At 35.8% G+C, this 20176-nt stretch overlaps 2 protein-coding genes and 1 pseudogene across 8 annotated transcripts; 1 reads left to right on the top strand and 2 right to left on the bottom strand.

Annotated features, from left to right (window-relative positions):
• Positions 1-795: 795 nt before the first annotated feature.
• LOC100246119 (ABC transporter F family member 4-like) lies at positions 796-5125 on the bottom strand (annotated as a pseudogene).
• Positions 5126-5229: 104 nt separating this feature from the next.
• Positions 5230-5733, bottom strand: LOC104882627 (uncharacterized). Its single transcript, XM_010666683.2, has one exon. It carries the CDS (start codon positions 5731-5733, stop codon positions 5230-5232), a length of 504 nt encoding a protein of 167 aa, XP_010664985.2.
• Positions 5734-6019: 286 nt separating this feature from the next.
• Positions 6020-19219, top strand: LOC100253086 (histidinol dehydrogenase, chloroplastic). Of its 7 annotated transcripts, none has more exons than XM_002264871.5 (15): positions 6020-6413; positions 8609-8738; positions 10049-10170; positions 10258-10310; positions 10438-10510; positions 10739-10840; positions 10929-11030; positions 11160-11231; positions 11315-11377; positions 11486-11527; positions 13891-13950; positions 14066-14176; positions 15545-15715; positions 17069-17159; positions 18714-19219. In XM_002264871.5, exons 1-15 carry the CDS (start codon positions 6201-6203, stop codon positions 18995-18997), a joined length of 1689 nt encoding a protein of 562 aa, XP_002264907.2. In that variant the 5' UTR covers positions 6020-6200; the 3' UTR covers positions 18998-19219. The 7 variants fall into 7 exon arrangements, with proteins under 7 accessions (XP_002264907.2, XP_010664987.1, XP_010664986.1 ...); XM_010666684.2 differs by having other exon boundaries at positions 6186-6413; positions 8609-8693; XM_019216572.2 differs by having other exon boundaries at positions 6253-6336; positions 8609-8693.
• The last annotated feature ends 957 nt before the right edge of the window (positions 19220-20176 follow it).

Below are 20176 nucleotides of genomic sequence, written 5' to 3'. Positions count from 1 at the left end.
TCAAGTATTTTTTTTTTTTAAATACTATAAATGATTTATTTTTTTAATATTATAAGTGATTTTTCAAAATTTTAAATATATTTCTAAATTTTATCAAATGTTTTTTTTTTCTTTTCAAAAATACTTTTTAAATTAAAAGTATTTTTCAATAATAATGTCAAAGAAACTCTAAAATGTGTTTGATAATGATTTTAAAAATTGTTTCTAATTTTTATACTATTTAAAAGCAAAAATTTTCAAAAAAGACTTGAATAATTTTTAAAATTACTATAAAATGCACTCTAAATCAAATATTATTCAATCAACTACTTCAATTCAAATCCTAAAAGGCATTGGAAACTTGTGAATATATACACTCAGACATGAATAACTCGAAAGAGTCTTGGAAAGCCGTGACTACACACACGAAACAACAAGATCCATGAACACGTACCGGATGATAAGGATGGAAGAATGGAAGGACCATTATACCTGATTGGTAGAAAATTAAGATGGAATAGAAATAGATCTTCCCATTCATCCACAGAAATAGAAACAGAATGAGACCCACAAAATTCTCATTTAGGGCTCCATTTTAGTCCTTGAATGGTTTTGTTTTTGTTTTTTTTATCATTTTTTTTCCTTCTAATTGTATACATTTACATTAAGGATGGCCCATTAATACCCGACCGGATTTATGGAAGAGGTGTTACAATTTCCTTTTTCAATGGACAAATATACAAATAGAATAGCAATTCCTTAAAGTTGAAGAATATACCGGAAATAATTATTCCACATAATAGAAGAATTGCTAAATAGTGGAAGAACAAATCCTATTTTCTATTGCAAGTAGTAAGGGTAACCTTATTACAATAAGGACGTGTAGTTTAATGCCCACAAACAGTATCCAAACCAAAACATGGGAATTGAATCAAAGAAACTGAATCCCCCTGAGCTAGAGTACAATACCTGCATAGGTAACAATTTGAAAATTCTAAGGGTTCGCATTTCCTAATATCCTCAGTACAAAAGAATTACACTCGTAAATTATAGAAATATGCATTTGTCTTGCAGAAAACTGAAAATCATGTTATGAAAACAGCATTGAGGAACTTGTTGTTTAACTTACAGCAATCAAAATATCTATGTCACAGACTCACTTTAATCATCAACCTCGGCTTTGATCTCTCTCTGTAGCTCTTCCTTGTACTCCTCAAATGATTCAGGGAAACTACTCACGGTTCCGTTTTCTACTACCCAAATTTCACTCTTCTCCTCATCGTTACACACACGAGATATTAACCGCGAATCATGACTTACAAGCACCACTCCACCGCTGAACTCATCTAGTGCGTCAGCCAATGCATCAATGCTCTGCATGTCTAGATGATTTGTGGGCTCATCCAACAGCAAAATGTGTGGTTTTGACATGGAAATTGATGTGAAGACAACCCGTGCTTTCTGTCCTCCTGATAGTTTCATTATTGGGGTGAGGTGGTTATGGCTGGGGAGCCCAAATTTCCCAAGCTTTGCACGAACAGCTTCCTGCTTGCTAAGTCCCTCCTGATCTGGATGAAGCCTGAGAAGATACTGAACCGGCGTTTCATCCATTGTCAGAAGGTCCACAAAGTGCTGTGAGTACCTCCCAATCCTCAGTTTTTGACTCCTTCGCACTTCACCCTCCGTTGGAACCAAATCACCAGCAAGAAGATTAAGTAATGTAGATTTCCCAGCTCCATTGGGTCCAACAATGGCAACACGAGTCCCCATGTCAATACCAACATCGACCTCAGAGAGCCTGAAATCCTCCCTGTTCGGATAACTGAAACTGACTTCAATAAGCTGTAAGAGTGGTGGGGTTAACTCAGTGGGTTGAGGGAAGTGGAACTCCACACTGTAATCTCTCCACTTCTTTGGGGCCTCTGGTGGAGACTCATCATCATCAACCTTGCCCTTTGCCTTATTCTTTGATGCTTCTTTAGCGGCAGCAAACTTAGCTCTATCCTTAACCTTCTCTTGCTGGACCCGATTCCCTGTTCTCTTGGCAGCTTTCACTTGCTTATCATGAATCTCAAACTTCTTATTCATCTCTTTGCGACGCTGCTCATACCCACTTTCAAAATCATCAAAGTTCCCACGGTAGAAGTGAAGTTTCTGGTCATGGAGATGAATAATTTCACTGCAAACTGTGTTAAGAAAATCCCGATCATGTGAGACAACAACAAGAGTTTTCTTCCACCGGCACAAGTACTCCTCTAACCAGAGAACAGCCCTAAGGTCGAGATGGTTGGTAGGTTCATCCAGCAATAAAAGAGTTGGCTGCACAAAGAGTGCCCTAGCCAATGAAATTCTCATCCTCCACCCACCACTAAATGATCGGGTTACACGGCCCTGCATCTCCTTAGTGAAACCCAGTCCAGCAAGAATCTTTGATGCCTGAGCCTCAGCAGCATCAGACCCCAATAGCTGCAACTTCTCATACAGTTCAGCAAGCTTTTCTCCCACGTCATCCCCACTCACATCATCCTTTTCATCCTCATCGCAAGTGGCAGCAGATGAATTCTGCAAAGAATCCAAAGATGCAACTTCCTGTCGGAGCCTGACTAGCTCTTCGTTCGCTGAAATAACTGCCTGAAGGGCAGTTTTATCATCACCGATCACCTCTTGCTCAACCAATAGTACATCAATATTTTTAGGTACTGGAATCTTCCTCCAAGCAAGAAGTTTTAATAATGTAGATTTTCCCATCCCATTTGGTCCAACTAAACCGTACCTCTTCCCATGAGATATCTTTACCGAGGCATTCTTTAAGAGTTCTTTCCCACGTGCCGACACAGAAAAGTTTTCTATTGTTATATCTTTGACATTAGCATCAGCTTCATCTTCGCCATCAAGAACTGAAGCCCGGCTACCAATAACAACGGTGAATGCATCATGATCATCCTTAAGGGCCTCCTGTCAGGCCTGCTGTGCGACATGGGCGGCAAGCATGTCTTTTTTTTCACGTTTCTTCAATTCCTTTTCGGTTATGGATATGTCAAGTGTCTTTTGTTCAGCCCTTTGTTGCCGCTTAAGTCGTGCGTCTTCTTCAGAGGAATAAACATCATCCTCATCATCAGAGGGAGGGAGATCGATGTCAGCAGTGTAGGATGGAAGTTTTGGAGCTGCTTTTGCTTTGGGCTTGCTAGAAGTGGTGCTTGAGGATGAAGATCCCTTCTTGGGTTTATCAGATTTCTGGTCCATGCTAGCAAGCATGGCCGAGACTGAAAGCTTCTCTTTCTTCCCATCCTTGGCGGCATCTTTGTTGCTAGGCTTAACCTTTGTAGTTGCACCACTATCCTCTGTTTTCTTCCTTCCCATTGCACCAGAATATCTGGCAATAAGATAACTCAAAAAATTAATTTACCTAGTTCTACAGCTTTATAGTTAAGTTCAATGCAATTAAAATCAATAAATAACTAACATAGGTGGCATTTCGATACACTTCGTATTTTTTATTTTTAAAATTAAAAACTCTACATAAACTACAAGAACTTTTATAAAAGCAAAAATTTATCTTGCATTCTTAAAACTCTTCTCAAAATTTCAAAAAAATTGAAGAAGTGAAATTTTTTTACTTCCTCACATTTAGAAAATTGTTAAAAGTGTTTTTAAGTATAGAAGGTATTTACCTACTTTTCATATAAAAATCCTTACATTTTATATAAGACTTTCTATTTTTAAAAATAAAAAATAAAAAATAGAAAGTGTAATGAGATAAATATATTGGAATCCTTTGGTTAAAATAAATAAATAAACAATTCAATTAATACTTGCAAAAAAGGAAACAAGAAACAATTATTCACCCCAAGAATGGCCATAATCAATAGCTGATTCTGTTACAAGATCATGGGTAGCCATCATCATCGTAGTGTGTAAAGGATGGAGAAAAAAATACAAGCCACAAATCCTAGAAAAATAAAATACAAGAATAAACTAAAAATTGCGCCTACAAAGGATACATACATCACAATGGTAATCAAGATATCACATTAACTGTTTCAGATGGATTGCATGTGAAACAGAGCACATTTACAATTACAATGCTAAGCAATCACAAAGGTAGTCAAGATACCACTGGGAAACACAGCTCTACTACTCAAGCAACAAAAAGTTAAGCAGTCAGCAGTCTTTTAGCTCTCTACTTAAGAAATCTAGCACATTAGTCTAAAAAGCACTTTTGAAAAAGAAAAAATTAGGTGTTTGATAAAATTTAGAAACACTTTTAAAAACCTGAAAAATCACTTGGAGTGTTGAAAAATTACTTGTAATGTTTTATGGAAAAACACACAGGTGACTCTCTTAAAAACACTTCCAAGCAATTTGAATAAAAATACTGTCAGATGCACTGTTACAGGATTCCATTTGGTTGGTACAGATACAGACCGACTTGTTCTGTAGATTTTGCCGAGCACTACTTCTACCCATATCAATTATCTGGCACTTATAAGTGAATGGACAATTTTTCTAGTTGATCCCAACTTTCCCCAAGTGATCAAATTAATTATTTCATATCGTCTGCACTGACAAAATGTTCAAATTATCCTAAGATCTTTTAAATTAATCCCAACCTTCCCTCAAATGAACAAAACCCCAATTCATCCTATGTAGTTCAGCAACCCCAAAATCGATTCTACATATCTTAAACTACACCAGGTACTTTCCAAAATATTCCCAAAAACCCGTTAATTCAAACTCGTCCGTGCCAAATAATCCCCCAATCAACAAAAATCACCACCTGATACAAAATTCTAAGGCCGACCTTATGAAATTTATCCATCATTTGTAGGTAAAGTGTATTTTCTGTATTCTCGAGACCTAGATGGTGAAAAATTCACGATTCAAAATTTTCTTTCGTTTTCCCATTATTTTCTCAGCATCAAAACGATAGTATATAGCCTATAAGTCGATTGATTGAACTGGGGATAGAGATTGGAACAGTACCTTGAACTTGGAGATCCACCGAAACGTAGCTTTGGAGAAAGAATTGTTGAATGGTTTTGTGTAAATAGAGCTTGAGGCTTGTTGCGCTGCCGAAATTTTGACTATAACCGGCGTTCAGAAAAGTGAATAATGGGTTCAGACTGAGCCGGCCCAAATTTTGAAAATTTGGGCCGGCCACAGGCTCAGCCCATTAATCAGGTGACTGAAGGCACGGCCCGATATTGACCAGGCCATTACGGGCCAACGTGCCGGAGTAGCACGGCCTACTTAAAAAGCGTGCCGGGCCGGGCCGAGCCGTGCCATGTGAATCGCTGACGCGCCCAAAAACGTCCCCACGTCGATTATTGTCCGGGGCTTTACTCGCCGGATTAGGTTTTCGAAAACGGCTCCGTTCGAGCCCCACCACTTGATTCTCTTCGGCCTGAGGAGGTGGGCCACGTGAGGCGGCGGGAACGAGTAGAACGGCGAAGTGCCATTGAAGACCCGGTCGAGAATCGTTTGCCGAACGAGCTTTGAGGGAACTGGGTCGCCACACCTCCTCGTGACACCAAAGTGGCCGATGTCCGATTCTGCTACGGCGGCGCCGGCGGTGGTGGGGATAGATGCAGTCCCGGCGGTGGGAGAGTGAACTGAGCTGGAAGACGGCGCGGATAGATAACCCAAGACGTAGGATAACAAGAGGAGAAGGACATACGCCGTGGGTCGAGTGAGTTTCTTGGCGGTGATGATCTTTCTCTGCTGGTGGTGGAGGTGCTGCTGCTCTTCTTTCATCTTCTTTCTTTTTGGCCCTTTTTTCTGGAAATTCTTGATTCCAGATAGAGAGAGAGTGAGAGGCTTAGGGGTTAAGCTTTAGTATTGAAGATGGAGGGGGTGGTTGAGAGGTTAGCACCGAACATGGTATCTGAAACCGACTTCCAGAGATTTTTTTTTATTTTTTTTTTCTCAGACGAGAGTCTTTACAATAGAAAATTTAATCAATAATCCACATCTGTGTGCTTTGGATACACTTCTGAATGTAGAAAATTACGAGGCTTTTTAACTCAATTTTTCTATTCACGGTTGAAGACTTCTTGTTCAGACGGTTGGATACACGGCGGGCCGCGGGGCTGTTTCTTTAGGCCCAGCATGGCCTGCTACTTTGGGGCGTGAGAGCCCATAATGCTACAGTGACGGGCCGTGCCGGCCCATCCCGGCCTTTTGCCGTGCTGTGCCACGGGCCAAAATGGGCGGCCGGCCCAATGGACACCTCTATACTGAACTCCCCGGGTTTGTTTGCAGCACAATCCCATTTTCAGGGTTTGCTTTACACAACCATTCAATCAGTCAGTCATTCCTTCTCCAAACGCTGCGTTTTGGTCGATCTCTCTGGTCAAGGTACTGTTTCAATCTCGATTCCCAGTTCAATCATTCATTCTTCAAACGCTGCGTTTTGGTCGATCTCTCTGCTCAAGGTACTGTTCCAATCTCTATTCCCAGTTCAATCAATTGACTTATAGGTTATATACAATCGTTTAGATACTGAGAAAATAATTAGAAAAGGAAATAAATTTTTTAATAGTAAGTTTTTGGCCGTCTGATATTTATTTATTTATTTATTTATTTTTTTATTTTATTATTTTTTGGGCTTGTTTTGGATGTTTGACGGCAAAGATAGTGAGACAGATGACATAGTGATCAAAATGTTGTTTTCTTTTATTTTTCTTCATTTTCTTGGTAATCAAACAGAGGTCGGGTTTCACTCTGAGTGCTTAATAACTTGGGAATGCTATCGCTGGAAGTTTTGAATCTAGGGTTTTTCTTTGAACAGCCGTTTACTTAAAATTCACTCTGACTGTTTGGCATTAGTTGACCTAGGTTGTTTTTTTTTTTTTTTTTGGTTTTTCCGGAAGCGAAAGCTGAGATATGACGTAGGAATGAAAATGTTGTTTTCCTTTATTGGTCTATTTTATTGGAAACCAACCGGAAAGCTAGGCTTCTCTTTGAGTGCTTTTAACTTGTAAATGCTATTGTTAAAAATTTTGAATTCTAGGATTTCATTTTGGACTACAAATCAAGCTAGAATTTTTATAGAATTAATTCTACGGGAACATTATATTGTGTAGTTTTATATAAACAAGATCTAGTTTGAATTAATGCTCACGAATTTTCCCACGGAAATATAAATTGCACTTATCGTGCTTCCAATAATGGAACCTTTGGAAGAAAAAGAGGAGCAAGAAAAAATGTAAAAACTTTATCTTACCTTTAAAAAAGAAAAGAAAGAACTTTAAAGTGCAAAATAAGTAAAATGAATTTAATTTTATCAGTTATAACCTATAAATAATTATAAGGTGATCATATTATGACTGTTATGGAAAAAATAATATAGATGTAGAATACGAGAGGAAATAAGTGATATATCCTTTGTATACCTCCTCTGTACATGGGTGTGCCCCCACTCTTTGATTGGTTTCTTTTATATAATCTTGTTTGCCTATAAAATAAGAGTGATATAACAGGGGAGATAAGTGAACAGGGGTACTTTGGCCCTTTGAGCAGAAAAAAAGTCTACAATGGTTACTATCAAAAGAAAAAAGTTTCTTCAAATTCTGTGCACTTTTTTATGCAGTATAAACAAATATTCAACCCAATAATGGCCATATTCAACCGCCAATTCTTTGACAAGATCATAGCAAGCCATCATCATTGAAGTGTAGAGGATGAAGAAAAAAATCCAAGCCACAAATCCTTAACTTTAATATAACACAAGCTACAATTCCAAGGTGCATGAACCAAGGAGTTCCGTCAAGGAGCTTCTGTTCTCTGTTGGACCTGTCATCAGTCTTTCAATTTCCTCAACAATAATATAATAAATTATTTAAAATTCTTATGGAAACAGAAACTTTAAAGTAACTGATAAGTAGTATCTGTTTGAAATTAAAGTTTGATTGTTATATAGAAAAGAGTTGAGTTTAAAGATATGAATGATGTGTGGGACATATTAGGAATTTTGAATATCTAAAAGGGTATTTAGGGAAGGGAAAGTCTACAAACACTTGGTTTCTTCAAATTTTTATACATAATATGGGTTAGATAAATATATAAAAAATAGATTAATCAGATTACCTAATAATCATTTTCAAATTCAAGTAACATCCTTCTCCATGGATATGTCTCTCTCAATGGAGAAGAAGAGCTCTATCATCCATTGCTGGTAATCATTGTTGTATTTTCATCCTTCTCCATACTTTACTTTTGTATTGCTTTTGCTTAGGTTTTACTTTGATTTTGCCTTTGTAGTATCTAGTTCAAGGTTTTTGATGAATCAAGTTATAATGTGTGATTTGACTCTAAATATTGGGTTTATTTAGGCTCCATTTGGATCATGGAAATCAATGAAAAATAAGGGAAAAAAATATGGAGCAAAAGTGAAGGAAAATAAAAATTGAGTTCCAACTCAATTTTATTTTTCTACAATTTTACTTCTCTTTCATATAGAGAATTAGAGTAGAGAATGTATAAATTTGGAATTCTTAGTATGAATTCATGAATAAGGTCAGGCCTAATCTTTTTGAATTAAATTAATGGGAAAACTTTCATCTTTTTCCATTTTTCTATAAAATTACTTGCCTTGTTTTTACATTCTTGCCAATTTGATTGATTGAAGGTGGTGATGGACATTCAACTTGTATCTTTTAATCGGAGCAACTTTTTGACTAAATTGTGGCAGAGTCATCAGTTTCGAGTAATTGGTACTCCCCAAAACATATATCGTGGTTCTTGTTATTTACGAGAAGGTAGAGCCATATTGTTAGATACATCTTTTGATTTAGTGACATTTTATACTAACATGGGAATTAGATATTAAAAAGGGTTCTTGAATTATCTTTCTGCATTCATTTTTATTTTTAAAAAAATGAAAATTAATGTATTTATTGATTAATAGCTTGTCCTATAAACCATAAAGATATGAAAAACTGGATGTGAGTTATGTGACATTTGATAACTATATTTTACTTAAAAAGGGATATATTTTCCCATTCACAGCCAGTATGTCAGATGGTAGTTGATAGAAAAAAACATCTATCCACTTGTGTTTACTCTGGTTTTGATAATCATGGGTCTGCCCACCTTTACATGCTTTTGAACCATTAAGAAAAACAAGTGCATTTTGGACCTTTTTGGCCGTGATGAGACTGTATTCTACTGCATTATGTATTTTGTTTTCGAGACTTTAATGTTATTTATGGTTTCCATAGCTCGATTGTTGAGGATTCCTTTTGCCTTAGTAAGTTTGATGAAACTATGCCCTTTGCTGCTTGCTTTGTCCTGCTCTCCCCTTCCTTTCAGTTCTGCAGTGAGACTTCCCCTAGTGATCTAAAACCCGGAACTGAACTGACTCTGTGCTATGAATGGATGGACAACAAAAAGGACAGTATGAGACTCTTTCGTATGAATGTATACTTGGAATTCAGAAGAATCTGAAATGAGAGAGAGAGAGAGAGAGAGAACAAGCAATACAGCTTGATCTTTTATAGTGCTTGCTCCTCTATCAGCTTAATAAACTACATACACTTCTTAATGCATTCATTTCACCCTCTTTATTTTAGAGAGAGAGAGACCATAATGAATTACATATACTTCCTAACATCCATATCACGCTCAGACCCCCATTATTTCAGAGAGAGAGAGAGAGCTTAATCATAGATGGTGCTTGCTCCTCTCTCACCTTAATGAATTACATATACTTCCTAACACATCCATTTCATTCAGCAACACTCATTTCTAGATAATTTTCTTGATTGCCTGCCATTATGCACCATAATGCATTGCTGTCTCATCTTTCACCCAACTAATCAAAAGCCTGGAAAAAAGGTTGGTATTGCAAAAGGGAAGTTAACCTGTGCAAACTTATTAATGTGTCTACCATATAACATGTCTACTATATGCAATGTCTAATTCAAGTTTTTGTTCTTAACCACCCTTTGACCTTTGTATGGTTTTGATTGACCAAGTTTAGGAGCTCCCTTCCTGTACAAGTGATGTAATGTATGTGTTGTTAGTGATTCTTATCCATCTTCATTTCTATAGTTAACTGTTGTTGCAGGATCAACTCATAGAAGTATAAGTTGTTCAATGAAGTCTTATCGACTATCAGAGCTCTCTCAGGCTGAAGTCAACAGCCTCAAGGCTCGTCCTCGTATTGATTTCTCTTCCATTTTCAATGTGGTGGGCTTCAAGTTTCTTTCTGAAAGCAACTTTCACTTCCCTTTGAGGTTTATTCAATTTACTTAGCGCTTGATGATACTGTATCAGGTTCACCCCATTGTTGATGATGTACGCAGTAGAGGTGATGCTGCTGTTAAAGAGTTAGTGCCTCATTGATTTCTTTATTAAATATCTTGCTTGTATTTTAAGGCTTTTGAAATTGGGATGAAATAATTTTGCTCTGTGCAGTACAGTTAGCATTGAGATTGTCATATATTTCTTTTGCAGTTATACTACACGTTTTGACAAAGTTGAACTAGATAGATTAATTGAAAATGTTGCTGAACTTCCAGATCCAGAGGTATTCCTTCAAACACAAGTATTCTTTTGTGCACTCATATCTTTTTGCTGAAGATTGGCAACCCCCTTTAACTTAGGTTTAATATTTTGGAGTCAGCTATAGTTCATTTACCTTTCATGTTTAAGTAACTACTTGTTTGACCTGAAAGGTTGATTTGTGAGCTGTAACTTCTATTGGCAAATTTGTCAATTCCAATACCTTTAAAATTTATATATGTCTGTGCTGCAGCTTGATGCAGGTATAAAAGAAGCATTTGATGTGGCATATGATAACATTTTTGCATTTCATGCTGCTCAAAAGTCAGCTGAAAAAATTGTTGAGAACATGAAAGTAAGCAAGAGAATATTGAATGCTAATTATGGTTGATTCATCCTACTTCTAGCCCATATTTACTTTTTCTATTCCTGATTTTTTCCAGGGTGTTAAATGCAAACGGGTTGCAAGGAGCATTGCTTCTGTTGGTCTTTATGTTCCAGGAGGAACTGCAGTGTTACCTTCAACAGCTCTGATGCTTTCAGTTGTAGGTTGATCAAATTTACCAAGTCAATTGCCTTTTTTAGTTCATCTTCCTACAAATCTTTATTTAGATCCTCGACTTTGTGATGTCTGTTGCCACATTTGATTGACATTGAGTATGTTCTGTCACCAGCCTGCACAGATTGCTGGGTGTAAGACTGTTGTCCTTGCAACTCCCCCTAGTCAAGATGGCGGCATCTGCAAGGTATTCTTTTAGTGCCTAGGATGAGACATCTATCTCATTATGAAATCAATTATTATTATTATTTGATTAATGTTCTCCTGTAGGAGGTACTCTATTGTGCCAAGAAAGCTGGTGTGACTCATATCCTCAAAGCTGGAGGGGCACAGGTTTGAAAGCATTAATAATTCCTATATTTGAAATTGCCTGTCAGACAACACCTATGTATGGCACTGTGTTTTAATTTTACTTTCTAAGTTGATAATTTGTATTTGCAGGCCATTGCTGCCATGGCATGGGGGACAACATCATGCCCTAAGGTAATAGTTCCCAGTTAATGTACCACACACTTTTTGGTATTGCATTGAAGTAAAATAAGAATTGGATTCTTTTGCTGGTAACCTAAGGGTTTTGAGTTGATGCACTTAAATTGAAATTGGGATTTAATATTTTGATTTCTGAATTGAAAAGCAAGTTTGTGCATTTGAGCGTTAACATACCAGTGGTTGGACTTGTGTGCTTGTGCTGAAATGGGTTTAATATATGGTAGAAAAAATTTTGGCTAGTGATTATTTTCATGCTTTTGAGTATTGGCTTAAGAATTATTGAATGTTTGGAAATTGGGCTTCTTGCTTGACCTACCTGTGTTGTATGCTTTAATGAGTATCATGCAAGCTGCTGGGTGTCCATTATCATTCTTATGTTTGTGTCATAAACTTCTGGGTCAAAAGAATGTGAAAGGGTGACATCCAGGATTATTAAGTCTACTTATGCTATGGATGATTCAACAATTTAGTTTCTTCCTACCCAATGTTGAAAATATTGATATTGACAGAAATATCGATGGAATTTTCTTTAGAAATTAGAAAAAAATGGTGGAAAATGACCAAAAGATAGAAATATTATGGATGGAGAAATGATAAAATAATCAATAATGTACATGTTAAATTAGTTTTTCTTAAGAAAATAATATATGATAAAATTAATGTCATTAGTGAATAATAAAAAATACACTAATTACAAATATGGCTATAAAAGTGAATATTGAATATTAATATAGAGATAAAAATTACATTGCATTGAATTTTAAAATTAAAAACACATTACATTACATTTATATCAAAATTATAATCTATGCAATATTTGAGATTTTGGCAAAAATTTCAACCTTGCTCCCAACATAAAATAAAATGGAAGAGAAAGAGGCATGCACAATATAAGCTTTTAGGATACTACAATAAAAAGATGGGCTGATGGGTTTAGCACAATAGTTCTTGGGCCATGCAGTCTTTACCAAATCAATCTTATTTTATGTGGAAATCAGTTATCCTTGATGTTATAATGTGTATTATAAATAACTAAAACAAAACACCTGGACAATTGGAGTTTTATATTATTTTAATAAAAAATTAAAAAAAAAAGGAGTTTCATATTGTTGTTGAGAAATAAGTAAGAATTGGAGTATGATTGATTTTACCAAAACTTTCTCCCTTGCTTGTTTTACCAAAAATGCGAGGCAAATACCAAAAATAGAGCTAAAGGAGCCTTGTAGCTGATCCCTAGTAGATGGCATAGTGACTTTGTTGAATTTAGATAGATGAAGAGCTTTACTCTAGGTTTTTTAAATAACATTTTTCACTATTAAAACTCTTAAAAGCTGTTTAGGCAGTAAATAGTGGATAAATATTGGATATTACCCCTGTCAACGTCTAAAAGTTATAATCTATACGAATGGTTTGTTGTGTTGGACATGACAAATACAAAGATCTAGACTTGGTTATATGGTTGTGTCTGTATGCAGGCCCAAACATGTGCATGTGCTTGTGTGGGTGAATATGGGAGGGAATACATGAGTTAATACATGACCTTTTGCCACTACTTTGTAGATTATTGGAGAGTGAAGGAAGTGATTATGATTTGTCCCAAAACAAAATGTATCATAATAGGGTGTTGTACACAATTTTTGAAGCAAATGGAGATGGGCAGGCATATGGGAACCCAGAAATCTGATCTTTTGGTACTTTTTTTTTTTCAAGTAAGGCTTGCTAACCACCAACTAGGGGAGGTTTTTTTATTAATAATTTGTATTTTTATATTAAAGAAATTCAATATGTATATTAATGTAATATAAAAGAGGCAATTGGAATGAATGAAGGTTCCTTCAGGCAAATAGAAGGGTAAGAAAGAAAAATCAAAAAAGAAAACAAAAAGATTAGAAATGGTTCATAACAACGTAAACCCAACCTTAAAAATCAGGGCAATGTCAAAGCAGAGGAAACTGAGGAGGCAGGGAGGGGGAGTGGAGGAAGAGGACAAAGTTCCTAATAAAACTCAGTCAAGTGAGCTCCCCTCATGGCCAGCCCATTAATCCTGGTTAGCTGGTCTATACTTTCAAGCAAAGGAGCAGACTGCACATCTAACAATTTCCACTCTGACACTACCTCTTATTCTATCTACATGAGCCTCTTATTGGGTTGAGCTTGAGCAGCTTAGTTTGTGTGACAATCCTGCCCAAAGGGAAGTGTAGACCTTTGATTGGATAACATTTTGTTAAACCTTTTGAAGAGGAAAATGGTTCTAATTCTTTGAGTTACTTCATCAAAGATGTAGTATTTTAATTAGTTTTGCTTGGCTGCATCAGAAATGACATCCAGTTCTAAGTGTATTTAGTCATAATTTGCAGGTGGAAAAGATTTTTGGCCCTGGAAATCAGTATGTCACGGCTGCAAAAATGATTCTCCAAGTAGGCACACATTTCCTTCCAAAAGATTATTGGAACTCTACTTTTTTGCTGTCTATATGATACACATCTTATCTTGATATGATTCTGTTGCTTTTCTTTTTTTATTCATCAACAGAATAGTGAAGCTATGGTTTCAATTGATATGCCTGCGGGTCCATCAGAAGTTCTAGTCATTGCCGACAAACATGCTAATCCTGTTCATATTGCTGCAGATTTGTTGTCCCAGGTGTGTAATCATTTTGTAATGCTTGTTATAATTTTTGATGGACCACTTCCATATATCTAGGTCAAGTAAGTTATTCTATGTTTTCTGCTTATCTAATATGAATGATATAGTAAGTGCACCTGTTTTTGGGTAAGTCCAAATCCTTTTAGCAGTTGGCCCTACTACATAAAGATCTAGGTTTAATTATATTTGACCAGTCTAGTTATATTTGAAAGTTTGAAAGGATTGGAGTTAGGTCGAAGGAACAGATTTGTATCCATCTCTATTAGTTACTTTTTCATTCTGAAAACATTTTCATATTTATAATAGGTCTCTTTTAGGGTTTCTCATAAAAAAAATGGTTTCTTTTGGGGTGGTGGAATTCTGGAATCACCGAAGAAGATGAGGTAGAGTTGTAATAGACGTTTTTTGAGTGGTGTAGGTGGAAGGGCTAAATGGTCATTCTTCTCTTTTCCTATTGTTTATGTGTAGATACATGTTTACTTGATGATATTACCAAGTATTTTTGTGGAGGGAGCTTCTCAGAAAAGTTATTGCGCGAGTGTTTCAGTTGGAAACTTGGAGGTTCCTTTTTTTTTCTTTTTTTTTTATCCTTTTTTATGCCAGGAGTGTAGATGCCTGCATGCTTTTGCATGGCCTTCACACTCATATTAGTTCCTTGTTCAATCACTGTCTGTTCTTCTTGCCTTGTTATTTCTGAACCTCCTAGAATCCATTCTCTTTTTCTCTACTTCAAGGATACCTCATCCTCATTTTATTTTAATATGGTTGTTTCTTTATATAAATAATTAGTCTATCTTGAGAATGGGCATTTGTTCCATTAGTAATTAATGTGAAAGAAACAAACTGAAATTCGCTCCTGGTGGGGATGATAGAGCAGGTGTTCTCTTCCAGATGATCTTTTTAAATATATTTTAAAATTTTGAATCTACATTAGAAAACTGGAAGGGATATAAAATTGGGTTATTGGTAAGAGTAATTAATTAAACTTAATGGGAAAATGCATTAAAACCTGCTGTTATGTTTGGTGTTCCTGATCGGAAATGAATTTGTGTTATCAATCCAATGAGGTTTCAGACTAGTATGTTTCTTGAATTTATGAATAATCAAGTAACCTAAGTGGTTTCAAGCATTAGTCACATTTTCAAGATATTCTCTCTGGTGAAACCTTCCAATACCAAGACTGCAAATTTCTCTTTATGCCAATTGCAGAATCTTGCAATTAGGCTTTGCTCAAAGCTCTACTCTTTGTCATTGGTTAGGAGCTCCCCCTATTTCCATATGCATGTGTAAAGCAAAGTTTTTAAGTTCTCTGCTTTCAATTTTCATACTATTTCATCCCTGATGTTTCAATTGACTTATTTCCAGGCTGAGCATGGCCCTGATAGTCAGGTTGTTCTTGTAATTGCTGGGGATGGCGTGGACCTAAGGGCTATTGAGGAGGAAATCAGCAAGCAGTGCCAAAGCCTTCCAAGAGGAGAGTTTGCTTCAAAAGCTTTGAGCCACAGTTTCACTGTGTTTGCTCGCAATATGGTTGAGGTTAGTGGTCTTATTCTTGATTGGGGCTGATTCTTAATTTTTTGAATTTGTTTTTTGTATGCATATTTAGATTGTTTGGAAAATAGTGATTGGATGCAGAAGCCATGAGCCAATTGCAGCTTTATAAAAATGGCTTGAAGCCCCTTCTGTGTTGAACACAACATTATATGGTTTTTTCCTAATTTGGTAGCTCAATTTTATAGAAATAAGCTCATATTTGTTGTATTTTCATTGGTGTCTTTAGGATCAATTATGGTTGCACAATTCTGCTCTCTTGCTTTGTGTACATTCCTTTGAGACTCTCTTCTCAATGATTATGCTTTTGTCCCCCTCTTTTAAATATATAACTGAAAAGTGAAAATTAGGGTTTCCTATTCATCCTTTATGTTAAAGGACTATACATTTTGGATTTCTTTTAGTTGCATTGCCATTTTTCTTCTCTCTGGAAATAGGAAAGAACTCATCTCTTTTCATTTTTCCTTATTAATTTTGAAAAAACCAAAAACATACCACTGGCAGTGGCAGTGGCAGTGGCGGTGGCAGTGGATGAGGTTACAAGAATTGGGCAGTAGTGGTGGGAGGGTATCATAGATGGGTGGTGGGTCTGTGTGTGGTGTGTGGAGAGAGAAGACCACATGGTGTGGTGTGGAAGTTGAGAATTTTTTTTGCAAATTATAGAAATACACACCCAAAGTAATAGAGCATTGATTCCATTTCTCACCTTTTTGTTTTTTGATAGGTATTCCATTTCTCACCTTTGATGCACATGGACACATGCATGCACATACTTGAACTCGTGGAAAGCATTCCCATCAAAGTGCATAACTAAAGTGTGTCCTGTATACCTTTTCCTTGTCACCTAAATTCGCTTTAATCTTGCCATGAAAACATCTTATGCTTCTATTTCCTTCCATGTTTTTTATGACAGTGTTTCTTTAGCTTTATGGTCGCGATTCCTATTGATTTATGATTTTGCTTATGTTGTTCCATATAAATAAGCACACAATGCATTTACCATGCATTCTTGTACTACAAAGAAGATACACAACACTGCTATCTGACATTAATTGGCAAGAATACTGAATACTTACCGAACAACTTATTAAACCAACAGTGACAACTGACAAGAGAAAGAAATATATTATACGAATGGGTGAAACATTGAGGATAACTGATAGGAGTGAATTGAAATGAAGGAGAGCACCCTGTGAGTTTAAAACTCAGGAGCAGCTTTGGTGAAAACTTTCCACTGTGTATGTCTACACCCACACACATACATATGCATGCATGCATGAATATATATATCTTGTATTATTACCTCTTGAAACTAAAATTGATCATTTGAACTTTCAGGCTATCTCCTTTTCAAACTTATATGCACCTGAGCATCTGATAATTAATGTGAAAGATGCTGAGAAGTGGGAGAATTTCATTGAGAATGCAGGTACAATTTGGAGTGGTTTGATTGTTTATCTTTCTGGCTGTTCTTTCTCAATAGTTTTCACCATCATCATCATAATCTTCAGTGCCGTAATAGCTTTTAATCATCACGTTATTTTCCCACTTCCATTTCGGGGGTGTTTTCCTTTCAACATTTTCTTTAGCAGCTCATAACATAGGCACAGGATGACAATATCTTGACTGTTGATCCGTTTAAGCATGTCTTAGTAATAGTAGAGAATTCTTCACAGATGAAGAGATGTCAAAAAAGGCTCATTACTTTGCCTATTAAAAAAAGCAAAGCTCCTTGCTTCCCAAACACATCTTCTTACATCTATATATAAACGCTAGTTTGTCAAGAATATGCAAGAAAAGCACTTCAACATGTTGATTTATCACCAAAGATGATCTACAATTGATAGTTCATTATCCGAATGGATGTCTTATCCTTGGCCATATAGGAAAGTTTGATTCTCACAGTTATAGTAGCTGCTGCCCATGCTTCATTTTTCCTTTGTTTTGGCTAGTTCTTTTTAATTAACATCTTAGCAGGTCCTTTAGGCTATATTTGGTTCCTAGTGGGAAGAAATAAAATGTTAAGAAAAATGATTTTCTCATGTTTGGTTTACCATGAAAAATGCAGAAGAAACAAATATTATTAAAATTAGTTGGAAATTTATGTATTTTAAAATTATTTAATTTTTGTAGAGAAAAAAAATTAAGCAAAATGAGTTTGAAGAAACATATAAAAATAATTTATTAACTTTAATTAATTAAAAAAAATAATTTCACTTTTTTTTTTCTTTCTATTTTTCTTTATTATTTTCTTTCTATTTTGCTTTATTATTTTCTTTCCTTCATGTTTTTTCTCAAATTTTCCAAAAACCAAACATAGGGTTAGAGTCTTGCTGGAAAATTTTCTGTACAGAAGTGGTTGGGATTTATCCAGCTTTGTCAATTTTCTATAGGTGGGAAAAATTGACAAGAAGTTTTTTTACAAGCCAGTTTGTGTTCCTTCCTGGCAGTAAGGTCTGTTTTGGGTCATCTGCTACATGTTTACCTAATTTTTTATGAAGTTCATGTCCTTTTTTATTTAATGTTTTTTATTTGGAGAAAATGTATTTGTCACAACTTCCAACATGGATTTTCACAGCGGCTAATTAGAAATGAAAGACTGGATTAATTTAGTACTAGTATTTTCCAACTGGTAAAGCATTGACCTACTGTGATCATTTGATTAGTTTTAAATGAAAAACCAATATTTGCTGTTCTGGTCAATTCTAAGTTAGTAGGAAAAGTCCATTTATTGAGGTGTTGGTATTATCAGAGTGGGTTTCAGATGGAAGTTTTCCTATTTTTGGCCTCCCTGTTTTGGTAGTCTTCACCGTTATAAAGTTTCTTTACCAGGCATTACTCAGTATTTATGTATTTCCAGTCTATGATTTTTTTTGGGTAACATGATTAAGAAAAACAAGAGACCATGCAGCCCAGTCAATAACTATGTTTATCACTGGTGTTTTTATAATCCAGCCTCATATCATTTACTTCTCCTCTGCAGGTTCTGTGTTTTTAGGGCAGTGGACACCGGAAAGTGTGGGGGATTATGCAAGTGGAACAAACCATGTCCTTCCAACATATGGCTATGCACGGATGTATGGCGGGTTGTCTCTCGACTCCTTCTTGAAGTATATGACAGTACAGTCTTTGACAGAGGAAGGCCTGAGGAAGCTTGGCCCATATGTGGAAGCCATGGCTGAAGTTGAAGGACTGGAAGCCCACAAGAGAGCTGTAACTCTAAGACTACAGGATATTGAAGCAAGGCAAGTGCCCAATATGAGATGATTGCCGCTGCAAATTCTTGGTCTCGGGTTTTTAAGCAAATTGTTGTTGTAGTGTAAAGTGTTCCAGAAGATGGTGTGGTTTGGGGTCAGCAGTCTTTTTAATAATCCTTCAGATGTGAGGAACAGAGGAAATTCTGGGGCTAGATACTGAATGGTTTAAGTTGTTGAACTGAATAGCAGTTGAATTTTGAGTGTATGGACTAGGAAGCAGTTCTCTCCCCAATTTCCTCTAGTCTGGTCAGTTTGCTTGGATCGGCCCAGCCCACTTCAAGCAAAACCCCGTTATGTGGGCTGAGGTGGGCCTACAAATCTAGAGAGAGCAAGAGCGTAGGTGTGGCGATGTTATTGGTGATTGGAAGAGTAAACCCGTGTTAGGAGCCCACATCAGCCTCGACGCTGGAGATTTAGATGGTGTGGTGGACCCGCTAATCTCCACAGAGATGTGCTGGTGACCAACGACACATTGATTTTGATTAAAAAAATCTAGTGCTCTTGAATTCCTAAAAACTGACCGTTCAGGATTTTAATTCAGAAGATTGAAAAATTTTCATAATAGGCCTCTCTTGAATTTAATCTTTAAATATTTTTAAATTACTTTTCTTAAAAATTAAAAAATTAAAAAAATTATACTTTCAATATATATAAAAGCAGAAAGGAAAATTATAAAATAAAATTATGTTTTTTTGACTGAGAATAGAGTAATCAGGGCTTTTCTGTAGTAACATGCTTTGAAGGTATGTTTTCTTTTAGAACCAAAGGGCTTATTTGGTTCCTGTTTTTAAGAACATAAAAAACACAAAAAACTTGTTTAGGGAAGGGGATGTGTTTTTGTTTTTTGTGTTCTCAAAAATCACTTTTTTTAGAACAATAAAAATATATTTTCATTGTTTTTTACTGTTCAAATAATAAATTGTTTTTCGTGTTTTCTCTTCCTTTTTTTTGTGTTTTCTTAGCTATTTTTTGTGTTTTCACTAATGTGAACTTCATTCAATCACCACACTCCCACCCGTAAACCTTTTCTTATTCCTTAAATTATTAAAATTAATATACTTACACATGATAATAAAATCATCTTTTGTTTAAGAGAATTATAACTGGTGTAAAAATTTCAAAATAGAATAATTTTTTAAAATTTAAATCAATTATGCATATAAAAATTATTTAAATATTTATAATATCA

Source organism: Vitis vinifera, chromosome 18, assembly GCF_030704535.1.
Source record: "Vitis vinifera cultivar Pinot Noir 40024 chromosome 18, ASM3070453v1".
NCBI classification, from domain to species: domain Eukaryota; kingdom Viridiplantae; phylum Streptophyta; class Magnoliopsida; order Vitales; family Vitaceae; genus Vitis; species Vitis vinifera.
This window is presented reverse-complemented; position numbering and strand designations above follow the sequence as displayed.